We start from the raw sequence: 14,464 nt of genomic DNA on the forward strand, positions 1-14,464 counted from the left end.
GCTGAAGTCGGACGCTTAACCGACTGCGCCACCCAGGCGCCCCTCTTTTTTTTTTTTTAATGTTTGTTTTTGAGAGACAGAGCGTGAGTGGGGGAGGGGCAGAGAGAGAGGGAGACACAGAGAGAGAGAGAGAGAGAAAATCCCAAGCAGGCTCTGCACCATCAGCACAGAGCCCGACGCAGGGCTCGAACTCACGAACTGTGAGATCATGACCTGAGCCGAAGTCAGACGCTTAACCGACTGAGTCACCCAGGAGCCCCATTACTGTTCTTATAGCTATGACTATTTCCTATTTTCTTTCACCTTTTTTTTTAAATATATTTTTTAAATGTTTATTTATGTTTGAGAGAGAGAGAGAGAGAGAGGGAATCCCAGGCAGGCTTCACACTGCCAGTGCAGACAGAGCCCGATGTGGGACTTGAACTCAGGGACCACAAGATCACGACCTGAGCTGAAATCAAGAGTTGGACACTTAACCAACTATGCCACCCAGGCACCCCTCACTTTTTCTTTTTATGTACCTTCAAACTTCTAGAAAAGTTGCAAAAATAGCATAACGAAGTCTCATATCTTCATCGGATTCATCAGTTACTAACTTATATTTTGCCTATTTGCTCTGTCAGTGAGTGTCAGCCCCAAACCACCAGGGACGTCTCTGTAATCAAAGCATTAGGTTGGTTTCAGCTTGTGGAAGCAAGGAAGCCCACACACCCAGGGTGTCTTGGTAAGAGGCTATTAAGTGGGGCTGCTTACAGGGTTTTTGCCTTGTGTTAACTGAGTTGGGGAGTTTTAAGCAGTGAGAGTTTGATCTGGTTTGGATGCTGTCAGGAAGCAGAAGCAATTTGATGACTGAATGTTGTAATAATTTTTGTCTAGTAGATGGGAGAAACAAAATGAGACTGCAATTGTCACTATTAATAAACTAGTCACTCATGTTAGCTGGGGGTGGGCTACAACAAAGAATGTCTTTGTGTCTGTGTTACAAAGTGTCTCATCCTTTTTAAAAAAAATTTTTTTTTAATGTTTATTTATTTTTGAGAGAGAGAGAGCACGAGCAGGGGCGGGGCAGAGGAATCAAAGGATCTGAAGTAGGCTCCAGGCTCCGAGCTGTCAGCACAGAGCCCAACGCAGGGTTTGAACTCCTGGACCATGAGATCATGACCTGAGCCAAAGTTGGACGCTTAACTGACTGAGTCACCCAGGCGTCCTGTGTCTTGTCCTCTTCTTGTTCATCATGATCACTGAGTGGCCCTGTCAGAGTCTCACTGATCGGTGGCAAACACCAAGCTCTAGCTGTTTGCTGCTGTTAGCTTTCAAGGCCTCCCCCCTTTTTTTTCTCTTTCACAGCTTTATCATACTTGTATATTATGTTTTTTTGCTGAACCATTTGAGAGCGAGCTATAGACTGATCAATATGGAATTAATTATGATAATAATGTACTGTTATCTAATCCACAGTACAAATTTCAGTTTTTTTCAGTTTTTCCGAGAAAGTCTTTGAGAGCAATTTCCTTTTTTTAGTTCAGGGTTCAGTCCTGTGATATGCGTTGAACTTAGTTTTTGTTTTGTTAGTCTTTATTCTAGAATGATTCTGGGGTGCCTGGCTTGCTCAGTCTGTAGAGCATGCGACTCCAGATTTTGGAGTTATGAGTTTGAGCCCCTTGTTGGATATAAAGATTGCTTAAAACTTGGGGTGCCTTGGGTGGCTCGGTCAGTTGAGTGTCTGACTTCGGCTCAGGTCATGATCTCTTGGTTTGTGGGTTCATGCCCCATGTCAGGCTCTGTACTGACAGCTCAGAGCCTGCAGCTTGCTTCAGATTCTGTGTCTCCCTCTCTCTCTTCTCCTCCCCTGCTCACATGCTGTCTCTCTCTCTCTCAAAAATAAACATTAAAAAAAATTTTTTTTTAAACCTTGGGGCACCTGGATGGCTAGTTGGGTAAGCGTCCGACTTCGAGTCAGGTCATGATGTCACAGTCCGTGAGTTCAAACCCCGCGTCGGGCTCTGTGCTGACAGCTTGGAGCCTGGAGCCTGGAGCCTGCTTCGGATTTTCTCTTTGCTTGTGTCTCTGCTTCCCCCCTGCCCCATTAAACATTAAAATAAACATTAAACATTAAACGTTTAAAAAAATTGTTTAAAGGTTACGTAAAACGAAAAGATAGAATAATTCCTCAGACTTCATTTATGTAATTTAGATGATGGTATTCTTGAAGAATATTGGCAAATTATTTTGTAGAATGTCCCTCTTTTTTGGTTTATCTGATATTTGTTTATGATTTGATTCAGGCTGTACGTTAGCAACAGGGATGCTACAGAAGTCAGTGGTAAGGCCACCTTCTTGGTGCATCACGGGAGGCACCTGTCAGTTTGTTGGTTTGACCCAACTGCTGGTGTCAAATTTGTTTTCTTGGGTAAGGTGTCTGCCAGGTTCCTGTTTTCCCTTTTGCAGTTAATATTTTATTTATTTATTCCCAAACTTTCACCATTTTTTGGCATCCATTGATGATTTTCTAACTATCTTTCTTTCATTCTACTTTTTTTACCTTGCCTTCTGCCAGAGGGGGAACTTTTTCTTCCTACCTATTTATTTCTTATACATTCCTTTATTTATAACAGTATGGTTACAACTCAGATGTCTGTCTTTTTTATTTAAATTAGGTCAGGACTGTCAACCTCTTTTTTGTTGTAGAAGCTTGGGTTTTATTAGTTTTCTTTATCTCCATGCATACTTGTCAAAAGTGCACTTCCTGCTTAAAAAGAAACTTCACTTGGGGTGCCTGGGTGGTTCAGTGGGTTAAGCATCTGACTTCGGCTCAGGTCACGATCTCACGATCTGTGAGATCCAGCCCTGCTTCAGGCTGTGTCCTGACAGCTCAGAGCCTGGAGGCTGTTTTGGATTCTGTGTCTCCCTCTCTCTCTGCCCAGACTCTCTCTCTGTCTTTCAAAAATAAATAATAAACATTAAGAAAAAAAGAAAGAAACTTCACTTATTTTTGTAACTTTTATAAAAAGTTGGCCATGTCTCTCTAAATATTGTCGTTGAGGTTTCAGATTATTAGGAAGACAACTGGAGATGTGGAGCAGTTAATAAGACTCTCACCCGACAGAGTGACAACCTTTGATCTCTGTGTATTTTAACAATATTCTCTCGGTAGAGAGAATCTAAACTATAGAGTCTTATTCTGCAGAATGTGTCCCTGCATTTGCAAAGAAATAAGGAACTGGAAGGGCTCTGGGAGCTTTCCACCTCTTCCGTGGTCCCAGGACGTTGGTAGCGTTATTCTCCCCCACTTGCACATGACAAAATCGAGGCAGAGAGATGTTAATGATCTGCCCAAGATGACACTGCTACTGAATAGCCTAGCCGGGATTTCAGCCCATGCACACTGACTCCAGAGCCAACTCTTACTGGTGCGGTCTCAATATCTATCATACCCGGGATAAGAATTCCTACGGGGATTCCCTGTAGCGAAAGCTACAGGGGCACTGTGGTGGAGCCATTTTTGTGGTTGGGCAGGTGTTCCTTGAACTACTATGGAAGGGCTAGAGGGCGGGTAACTGGTATACATGTCTCATTCTGCCTGTGAAGGCTTGTTCACCTGCGCCGTGCCGAGGAAGGAGTGCCCTTGCTGATTCACAGTGAGCCGTCCCCTAGGTTAATGACGTACCTGACTGATTGCCACTGACTTCTTTCTCCTTTCTCAGTCTGTCTTCCTAGGATTCTGTTTCTCCAGAAGGAAAGAGAAAATGAGCTTGTTCAAGGTGAGTAGGGCTTGCCTTTTTTGCTGTTAAAAATGTCCTTTTAGTCCTCCAAGGCTGGACGTAAGTTCTTCTCTCTTTAGTTTTTATTTGTCTTTTAAATTTGTTAAAAAAATTTTTTTTAACATTTATTTATTTTTGAGAGAGTGAGTGGGAGGTAGCAGGAGAGGGGCAGAGAGTGAGGGAGACACAGAATCCGAAGCAGGCTCCAGGCTCTGAGCGGTCAGCACAGAGCCCGATGTGGGGCTTGAACTCACAAACCACGAGATCATGACCTGAGCCAAAATCAAAATCAAGAGTAGGACGCTTAACTGACTGAACCACCCAGGCATCCCCATCTTCATTTTAAATATAAAGAAAAGGGGTTGGGAAAAAGGTACTTGCTTAAGTTCACACAAGAAAACCAGGGATCTGGTGGCAGAGTGTCGTGTTCAAGTGAAGACAGGTACAGGAGGAGAGAGTGTTTCATTCAGGGACCTGGCATGCCCTTTGGATTATTTCCACATAGAATGCTACTCCTCACCTGATCCCACCTCAGTGGGACGGCAGGTGCCATCAAACAGTGCTGCGGCTAAACTGTTAAATGTTCCTGGGGTAATTGGCAACGTTAGTTAAAAAGTAAAACCTTTTTAGTATAGGATACAGCGATTCAAATTCTAGGGAGTTTGCTTTTTATAGTGTTCACTGAGAGGGCCGGGTTTCCTTTCCATAGCAACGCTTTTTTTTTTTTTTTTTTTTTTTTAAGGTTCTGTATTTATTTTGAGAGAGTGTGAGTGGGCTAGGGGCAGAGAGAGAGGGAGAATCCCACGCAGGTTCCGCGTTGTCCGTGCAGAGCCTGATGCAGGGCTCGAACCCAAAACACCGTGAGTGAGCTGAAATCAAGTCGAATGTGTAACCGACTGAGCCGCCCAGGTGCCCCTCATAGCAGCACTTGTGACGAGGCTGTGGGAAATCTGCGTGTGGCACTGGTAGGGTAGGAGTGGCGCTGGGAAACCTACACATTGCTCAGGGGCCAGAGCAACTTCCCCCCCCATCCTTCCCACCTCTCGCAGTGGACATCGGGTGTAAGATGGAGGTTGTGTGTGTTTGTCGTAGGAGGCAGTGACGTTCAGGGATGTGGCAGTGGCCTTCACGGAGGAGGAGCTGGGACTGCTGGACTCTGCCCAGAGGAAGCTGTACCAGGATGTGATGTTAGAAAACTTCAGGAACCTGGTCTCCGTGGGTGAGGACAGCCCCCCTCTGGAGTATCTTTGTGACCTTTGGGGGCTCTTGAGATGGTTCTCTGAGTTTGGGGATTGAACTTTTCCATTTCCTACGGGACACAATATGTCTCTGGTCTTTGTGAACGGGATCTTTCAGGTCTTTTTTATTTGGGTTTGGTAAAGAACTATAAATGGACTATGTATACTGCTACGCTTTGCCTGTTCGATTTCAGATTTCACTCCTATCCCATTAATGCATTATAAAACTGGTTTATTGAGGTCTGTGAGCAACTTTGAATGAAATAAATAAGGTAGAGGATATCAGCTTCTGAGGACGCATTGCAGCAAAAACTGGCTGAGTGCAGGAGTGTGTGAGGACTAGTGGGAGGGATTTAGCGAACACGGACATTGGTCAGAAATAGAGCATTCAAACGTTGTTTCAACAGTACATATCTTTAGGTATGTATTTGGGTCATGAAATAAATGCTATGTATTTAGCTTTTGGGTCATGATTTAAAACAGGTTGGAAAAACACAACTTTCGATACCTCGGATATGCAGTTGGAACTCAAAAAGTTTCCAGTAAATTTTAGCCCTCGTGTGTGCGTTCTTTGTTTTTAATTTTTTTTTAACGTTTATTTGTTTTTGAGAGAGAGAGAGAGAGACAGAGCAAGAGTGGGGGGAGGGCAGAGAAAGACACACACAGAATCTGAAGCAGGCTCCAGGCTGTCAGCGCTGAGCCCGATGCGGGGCCCGAACTCATGAACTGTGAGATCATGACCTGAGCCGAAGTTGGCCGTTTAACTGACTAAGCCACCCAGGCGCCCCTCTCACGTGTTCGTTCTAACTCGTGACTTTGCATGTTCTTAGGACACCAATCCTTGAAACAAGATAAATGGCGTATAGAAAGAGAAGAGAAGCTTTGGTCGATGAAGACCGCAGCCCAGATGGAGAGAAATGTGGGTAAGAACCAAGCACGTGTGAGTTCTCAGTTTCCTGACCATCCTTGTAGTTCTCGCCACCCCTGTGTTGTTGCCCGTGTCCAAGTTGCCACAGCTCTTTCCTGGATTGTGTGACTCCTCCTACAGTCTGTTCTTCAAGTAGCAGCCAGAGTGATCCTTTGTAACTTCAGGCCAGGTTAGGCTAGTCTTCTGTTCAGAATTCTTTTACGGCTTCATTTACGTAGAATGAGAACCACTGACAACAGCCTCCAGAACGTCCTCTGTGGTCTGCCGTTCATCCCCCACTGCCTTTCCGAATACATCTGTCCTCCCTCTTGCCCCATCTTTTCTGCCTACAGCGTCCTCTCTGCCGTTCCCCAGACCCGCAAAGGAAGCTTCTGCCTCAGAGCCCTTCACTCGTTCTTCTCTCTGCCTGGAATACTTTTCCACCTCCAATCCTTCAGGCCCCTTCTCTCCTTCTTTTGGGTCACTCAGTTTTAATATCATGTTGGGCTCTGACCACCCTGTTGAAAATGCCTTCCCCTTTCTCCTCTCTGTGCCCTGCTTTATTTTGTGTCTGAGCCCTGGTCCTCACCTCACATATATTTTTGTTCATTGCTTATTACCTTTCTCTCCTCACTGGAGTGTAATTTTTAAAAGTGGGGGGATTTTTCTGTTTCTTGTTCACTATCCTTAGTGCTTAGAACAGTCCTGGTACATGGCAGGGGACCTTTAAATATTTGTTGAATAAATGAATGAGTTCCTTTAGAGGGAAACCTGCCTTCAATGGAGATAGCTGATAGGTGGTGAACAGATCCACGTGAATAGGGGATATTGCAAACCAGTTTTTGTCTTTAAATGAATTCCTGACCTAATTCTGATGTTTCTGGTGCCCCTGGTATATGTGCGTGTGCCTGTGTGTGTTTGCCTTTCTGTACAAATTGACCCGCACCAACTTGTACAGAAACCTATACAGAACCTGCAGCACTGTCATTAGAACCAAACTGAATAACATTCTTTCCCTGTGACTTTCCATTAGTAGCAGAGCATATTCATTTGGGGAGGAATTGTTTTTTTAATTGTGGATTCTTCTGTCCAGTTAGGCAGCTCCTCCATAGAAGGGAAAATATTCAGTTTCTGTGTCTCTTGTATCAGAGAATGAAAGGTCTCAGAAAATAGCAAGCTTGTGAGTTTGCCTTTCCCTTGAAAGATTTGCCCAACTGCATTCCATTTGCTGCTTCCAAAATCCACATGTATAATAAGAAGTGGATCTTAACGTCGTTACCTCAGACATTGTATTTGTGTATGTATTTAAATGTATGACTTTTGAAGGCGTTTCATGTAATGACACCTTTATTGCTTGTAATGATTCTCTAATCGCTTCTGATCTGTTTCTTCTAAATATTGTAAGCTATGGAATTGATTTCCCAGCTCACTAAGAAACCATTCTTCACTTTGAAAATTATTCTTGTTGAAGACCAATGGATCTATATCCAAAATTTTTCCACGCTGTCTTCAAAGAGTCGGCATTCGTCCCTGGTCTCTAAATTTGATTCTTACTTGGCAGGGTAGTGTGGGGAGGGTGATTAGGGTATATTTAGAGAGAGAGTACAGGGGCGCCTGGGTGGCTCAGTGAGTTAGGTGTCCGACTTCAGCTCAGGTCATCCATGATCTCACGGCTGGTGAGTTTGAGCCCTGTGTCGGGCTCTGTGCTGACAGCTCGGAGCCTGGAGCCTGCTTCGGATTCTGTGTCTCGCCCTCTCTCTGCTCCTCCCCTGCTCAATGCGTGTGAGCTCTCTCTCTCTCTCTCTGTCTCTCTCTCTCTCTCAAAAAATAAAAACATTAAAAAAAATTTTAGATAATACAAAAGTCTCAGAAGGATCTAGTGCATAAGTCTTCATGCTTTTCTTTCTTTAGCACCTTTGATTTTCTCCTCAGTACCCCCTTGGTGTACTGCTGCCTCTGGTGCCGCCTTTCACTTTCTTAGTAATCTGTATTTACCCGTCCTTTTCTTATTTCAAAAAATGTTTTATTTTTATTGTTTTTAATTTGTATTTATTTATTTATTTAAACATTTATTTTTGAGAGACAGAAAGGCAGAGCATAAGCAGGGGAGAAGCAGAGAGAGGGGGAGACACAGAATCTGAAGCAGCCTCTAGGCTCTGAGCTATCCGCACAGAGCCTGATGTGGGGCTCGAACCCACAAACCGTGAGATCATGACCTGAGCCGAAGTTGGACACTTAACCAACTGAGCCACCCAGGCACCCCTCAAAAATGTTTTTAAATGTTTCTTTTTGAAAGAGAGAGCACAAGGGGAGGGGGGGCGGCGGAGAGAGAGGGAGACACAGAATCCAAAGCAGGGTCCGGGCTCCGCACTGTCTGCAGAGAGCCTGAGGTGGGGCTGGAACCCACGAACATGAAATCATGACCCAACCCAAAGTCGGTTGCTTAACCGACTGAGCCATCCAGACACCCCTTATTTCAATTTTTTTTTGTTTTAATGTTTGTTTATTTTTGAGAGAGAGAAACAGAGACAAGAGTGTGAGCAGGGGAGGGGCAGAGAGAGAGGGAGACCCAGAATCCAAAGCAGACTCCAGGCTCTGAGCTGTCAGCAAAGAGCCTGATGCGGGGCTCGAACTCAAAAACCATGAGATCATGACCTGAGCCGAAGTCGGACACTCACCCGACTGAGCCACCCAGGTGCCCCTTCTTTTCTTACTTCAAATACTTGTAAAAGTTCTTTGGCTCCTCTGTCCTGTTCACACTTAAACTGGGATTTATAATTCTAATTCTAATCATCATCATCATCATCTCAGACCTCAAACTGGGATTCATCTATGCATGCGCTTCTTGAGTGCCTGCTAACTGCGACGCACTGTCAAAAGCTGTCAACACTGCAACACGCTTGTCCTTACTGATCATGCATTGTGGTGGGAAAGACATGTCATTTCTGACATGATTTAAATGGTATGTCAGATGGCAGTAGTTTTGTTTCAAGTAGGTTTCATTGATGCTAAGCGGTTGGGAGTTTAATGGACTACCTCTTGGTTTCTATCAGTATATAAGCCAGAGTATTTCATACGTGGTGAAAAAGATAAGCCGGACCATCCTGAGGTTCAGTAAAGTCTTGTACTGTGTCCTAAGTGTGAAATCTTGCCTCTGAACCGTGCTTTCACTTGTCCTCATGTCTGAATTCTGTCCCTATAGGAGGGAACAGTCAAAGTGAGCTGAGGACTCTTCAAGACAGAGGACCACGTGAAGAGCTTTCCTGCTGGCAAATCTGGCAACACATCGCAAGTGACCTAACCAGATGGCAGAACTCTATGAGAAATAGTTCTCAGTTTCACAAGCAGGGTGATTCCCACTGCCAGCTTGGAGCGGGACTGTCTATTCAAATTTCTGAAGATGAGAACTGTATGCTAAATTGTAAAGTGGCTGGTCCCAGTGGTACTGAAAACTCAGAGTTTCCAATTCTGAGAGTCCAGGACTCTTGGAGGAAAACGTCTTTGACTGAGTCGCAGAGTTATCAGAACAGATATCAGCAAATTTCCATGAAAAATCATCTGTGTCGGTGTAAACAAGATGTTGACGCGATCGGTTGGATTTCACATCCCCTTAATCATGGGATACACAGAAGTGACAAATCTTATTGCCACGATGATTATGAGAAAGACGGCATGAAGGTTTCAGCATTGAACCAGGATAGTGTGATTCACACAGGACAGAAACCTTACCGATGTAATGAATGTGAAAAAACCTTCAGTGACCTCTCCACCTTTGATCTTCATAAACAGTTACACTCAAAGGTGAAGTCTCATACGTGCAGTGAGTGTGGGAAAGGCTTCCGTTATAGCTCAGTTCTTCGTATTCATCAGAGAGTTCACGTGGGACAGAAAGGCTATACGTGTGGTGAGTGCGGCAAGGGATTCAGTCAGAACTCACTTCTGCAAACCCATCAGAATGTCCACACTGTAGAGAAGCCATTCAAATGTGAGGACTGTGGGAAAGCCTTTGGTCGTAGATCAGCACTTACTGTTCATTGCAAAGTCCACACAGGAGAAAAGCCGTATAGTTGTGAGGAGTGTGGGAGGGCCTTCAGTCAGGCCTCTCATCTGCAGGACCATCAGAGGGTCCACACTGGGGAGAAACCATTCAGATGTGATGCGTGTGGTAAAAGCTTCAGTCGGAATTCACATCTTCAATCCCATCAGAGAGTCCATACAGGAGAGAAGCCATACAAATGTGAGGAGTGTGGGAAGGGCTTCATTTGTAGCTCAAATCTATACATTCATCAGAGAGTCCACACAGGAGAAAAGCCCTACAAATGTGAGGAATGTGGTAAAGGCTTTAGTCGGCCTTCAAGTCTTCAGGCCCATCAGGGAGTCCACACTGGAGAGAAATCCTACATATGTAATGTGTGTGGTAAAGGCTTTACTCTGAGTTCAAATCTTCAAGCCCATCAGAGAGTCCATACAGGAGAAAAACCATACAAATGCAATGAGTGTGGGAAGAGCTTCAGGAGGAACTCCCATTATCAAGTTCATCTGGTAGTCCACACAGGGGAGAAACCCTACAAATGTGAGGTATGTGGGAAGGGCTTCAGTCAGAGTTCATATCTTCAAATCCATCTGAAGGCCCACAGCGTGGAGAAACCTTACAAGTGTGAGGAATGCGGGCAGGGCTTCAATCAGAGTTCCCGACTTCAGATTCACCAGCTGATCCACACCGGAGAGAAGCCACACAAATGTGAAGAGTGTGGGAAGGGATTCAGTCGTAGAGCAGATCTCAAAATTCACTGCAGAATCCACACAGGAGAGAAACCATATAATTGTGAGGAGTGTGGGAAGGTATTCAGGCAGGCCTCAAATCTTCTGGCGCATCAGAGAGTTCACAGCGGGGAGAAACCTTTTAAATGTGAAGAGTGCGGGAAGAGCTTTGGTCGCAGTTCACACCTGCAAGCCCATCAAAAAGTGCACACTGGAGAAAAGCCATACAAGTGTGAGGAGTGTGGGAAGGGCTTCAAGTGGAGCTTGAATCTGGACATGCATCAGAGGGTCCACACGGGAGAGAAACCCTACAAGTGTGGGGAGTGTGGTAAGCACTTCAGTCAGGCCTCAAGTCTTCAGCTGCATCAGAGCGTCCACACTGGAGAGAAACCGTACAAATGTGATGTGTGCGGCAAGGTCTTCAGTCGCTCTTCACAGCTACAGTCTCATCAGAGAGTTCACACAGGGGAGAAACCTTACAAGTGTGAGACCTGTGGTAAGAGCTTCAGCTGGCGATCCAACCTTACCATTCATCACAGAATCCACGCCGGTGATAAATCTTACAAAAGCAATAGGAGTGGTAAGAACAGAGAATCTACACAGGAAAACAGTTGCATAAAATGATTTTTTAAAAAGAAAACCCCAGTGTCCCGTGAATTCTTCCAATCATAAAGTTCAAAAGAACTTGTTTGTTTCACTAAAGTCAGTGTTCAGCCCCAGCTTAACATATCCCAGTAGTCAGGAGGGCACGCAGCAGAGAATGCTTGTGGGTTGTATAGCGAAGTACAGTTTGAACTTTGAGCTTTATTATTAAATACTATTCAGGGGAGAGGCTTTGGAAAGCACGAGTTTTATCAGGCCTTGTACAAAAGTCTGATGGACATGCTAGAATGAATGCCCGTTAGAATGTAAGCTCCATAAATGCAGAGACTTGTCCTGGATCTGCAGAGTCTTAACATGCTGGGGACTTTGGAGGTGCTCAGTGTTTGTTAAATTAATGAATGGGGGAAATGGTATATTTGAAAATTGTGTTGAGATCACCTCCGGAATTTCACAAAAATTTATATTCAGAAGAGGTGACCTAAAATTGGCGTTAATAAAATTAGTTCAGGGAGACAGTTGAACTGAGACCACTCAGTACTGCAGTCTTTCCTGGTAGTTTGACGTTGCCCTGTTGTGAGGAGCTCCTGTCTTCTCCAGCCTCTCATCAGGTTGGGTCTTATCATTGGACCTTGAACTTAGTCTGCATAAAATCAATAGAATCCCAGACAGTTACCTTTTGTGACAGCATAGACCAAAAAATTGCTGATCTTACAATAATAAGACCTTAACACTGTCGATTATTATATTCAAGAATGTCAAAGCAGGGGTTTAAGTGTCAAAGTTCCACTAATGACACACATCTCTTAGTAAATGTTGAATTGATCATTGGTGTCTTATTCTCCATATTTCCATCCAGACTTTGACGTCATTGCCTTCTAAGGGTTTTAGCATTACTTTCATCAAAACTTCTTGGGTAGAGAGGCTATTTGAAGTTGATTACTTTTGTCAAGTTCTCTATCCCATTACTGCGTCCTCTCCCCACCCTGAGAAAGAAGGAAAGAAAAATTATTTGTTGGAATTTGAGAATTTCCTCAAACACATTGACCATTGAGGCATGACTGACTTTCACGCATTTTCCTAGCAGTGGATTGAATAATTGCTTTTTGTTTTGAAACTGGTATTTATCAAAATGTAGAATGTGGAATCCCTTTGATCTGGAGAAGGTAGAATATGAACTTCTGATTTGGAGTTTCAAATAGAAAAGGTCAGTAGCACATCAGTGCTGTTAACTAAATTTTTTTTTCTTTAACATTTATTCATTTTTTGAAAGAGCAAGAGTAGGGGAGGGGCAGAGAAAGAGGGAGACACAGAATCCGAGGCAAGCTGGAGGCCCTGAACTGACAGCACAGAGCCCGGTGCGGGGCTCGAACTCAAAAACCACGAGATCATGACCTGAGTTGAAGCCGGATGCTTAACCGACTGAGCCACCCAGACGCCCTGTAACTGAATTTTTTAAAAGTGGAAATAAATGTTCATCAGTAGGGATTTATATAAATATGTTTTGATATACAATAACATTCATTAAAATTATGGCTAAGGCTTAAAGCCAAGACAAGAATGTAACAGTTTAAGGCAGTTTAGGGACATCAAGTACCTTAATCAAACGTGTGTGTGTCTATGAATGTGTTAATAATGCATCCAGTCATGTGAAGGGATATTTACTTTACGTAAATAGTGGCAAGGAAGATTCTCAGAGATTTTATAGTATTTAACTCAGATTTTTCGTTGAGCATCAGTTTTATAGTAAAATACTGTTATTTTACAGCAGCAGAGTAAGCTATGTAAAATATAATTTTAAAAATTTCTAAGAACATCTCTTACGGTAAACTTGTATCATCATGTGGCATGTAAGGCCAAAATTAAGGAATAGAACCCTGGAAATCAGTTGTAAAAAGAAAAAAAAAATTCTGTAGTCATTCAAAGATACAGATACAGTGAGCGTAACTGTGTATTTGTAATTAATATATTTGAAGCTTAGGCATAAATCCATGTGGCTTAGAAGATTCTAGTGTAACTCCAACAGTGGAGATTTGTACATCCCCTACTTCTTGTCTGACTTCCCTACTGGGTGAATGGAATCCCACAGTACTGGCTTGCTCTGATCAGGGTGGTAGCTGGCTCTTTCCAGACACCATGAAACAGAGAACCTTGAGCTGTGGGAGAAAAGGGATGATGAAAAACTTGTTTACAGAGTAACTGGGCAAATCTTGAAGATGGAGAACGAAAGTACATCTGTTTTGAGGTAAAATTTAACAAAGATTTCCTAAGGAAAAGATGTGCATAGGGGAACATCTAGCATGATGGAAGCAAGCTGTGTGAGGTTTGAATATCATTTCTACTTAGTCACTTTACTGATATTTAATGCTTATTTGGTTAAAGGGCTTTGCTCAGCAATGGAGATTTTATATATATATATACACACACACACACATACATATATACATATATATACACACATGTATATATACATATATATACACATATACATATATATACACATATATGTATATATGATGTATATAATGTGAAAGGTTTCCAAGTTGATTTCTTGGACCACACCTTCACATGCTATGTGAAGTCCATGCTACCTCAAATTGCATTAGATATGAGAAATCCTAGGCCTTGCATGTTTTGTTTTGTTTAATGGATACCAGGATAGCCTGTCATTTCAAGGTAATTTGTAGTTTAATGGGTTAAACCAAAGTTTGGCAAGGTATTGAAAGCTTTATTGGAACATAGCAATGCCCATTTATATATCATCTGTGACTGTTTTCTCATTGCAGTGACACTTTAGTAGTTGTGACAAACACTGGCCCACAAAACCTAAAATACTGAACTTTCTGGCCCTATACAGAAAATGCCTGTTAATCCCTGTGTTAAACCAAAGACATTTGTCTCCCATAACTGGAAGGACTACAAGTAGGACAGAACTTAAACCTGGTTCAGTCAGGATTTCAGAATGGTTTCCTTTTGATTCTTGTATCTGCCCTTCTGGTTGATCTTGTTCTTTTGGGTTGGTCCAAAGATGCTGGTAGCAGTGGGGACTACCTGTTTCTTCACAGTCAGTGAAAGAGAATTTCCTTTGTAATACTGGGTAGTTCACTACTCTCTCCCAGCGTGCCTGGCTCCTCTGACCTTGACTCCCATCTACGTAAAGATTAAACCTCTAGCTGTGTATCCAGTTCCATTGGCTT

The 14,464-nt window shown here is 43.3% G+C and overlaps 1 protein-coding gene across 7 annotated transcripts in view; it reads left to right on the forward strand.

Annotated features, from left to right (window-relative positions):
- The window catches only part of LOC121018558 (zinc finger protein 226-like), a 15,016-nt gene extending 3,235 nt beyond the window's left edge, over positions 1-11,781 (forward strand). For 2 of the 7 annotated variants that reach the window (XM_040457304.1, XM_040457305.1), the window contains exons 3-5: positions 4,854-4,980; positions 5,830-5,922; positions 9,109-11,781. In XM_040457304.1, the coding sequence (XP_040313238.1) occupies positions 4,947-4,980; positions 5,830-5,922; positions 9,109-11,291 (2,310 nt within the window). In that variant the 5' untranslated portion in view covers positions 4,854-4,946 and the 3' untranslated portion in view covers positions 11,292-11,781. Of the gene's footprint in view, positions 1-3,704; positions 3,762-4,853; positions 4,981-5,829; positions 5,923-9,108 lie in introns of those variants that run through there. The other 5 variants (XM_040457306.1, XM_040457307.1, XM_040457303.1 and 2 more) reach the window with 4 other exon arrangements.
- The last annotated feature ends 2,683 nt before the right edge of the window (positions 11,782-14,464 follow it).

The sequence above is a fragment of the Herpailurus yagouaroundi genome, unplaced genomic scaffold (genome assembly GCF_014898765.1).
Source record: "Herpailurus yagouaroundi ecotype Mexico unplaced genomic scaffold, PumYag 220, whole genome shotgun sequence".
Classification (NCBI taxonomy): domain Eukaryota; kingdom Metazoa; phylum Chordata; class Mammalia; order Carnivora; family Felidae; genus Herpailurus; species Herpailurus yagouaroundi.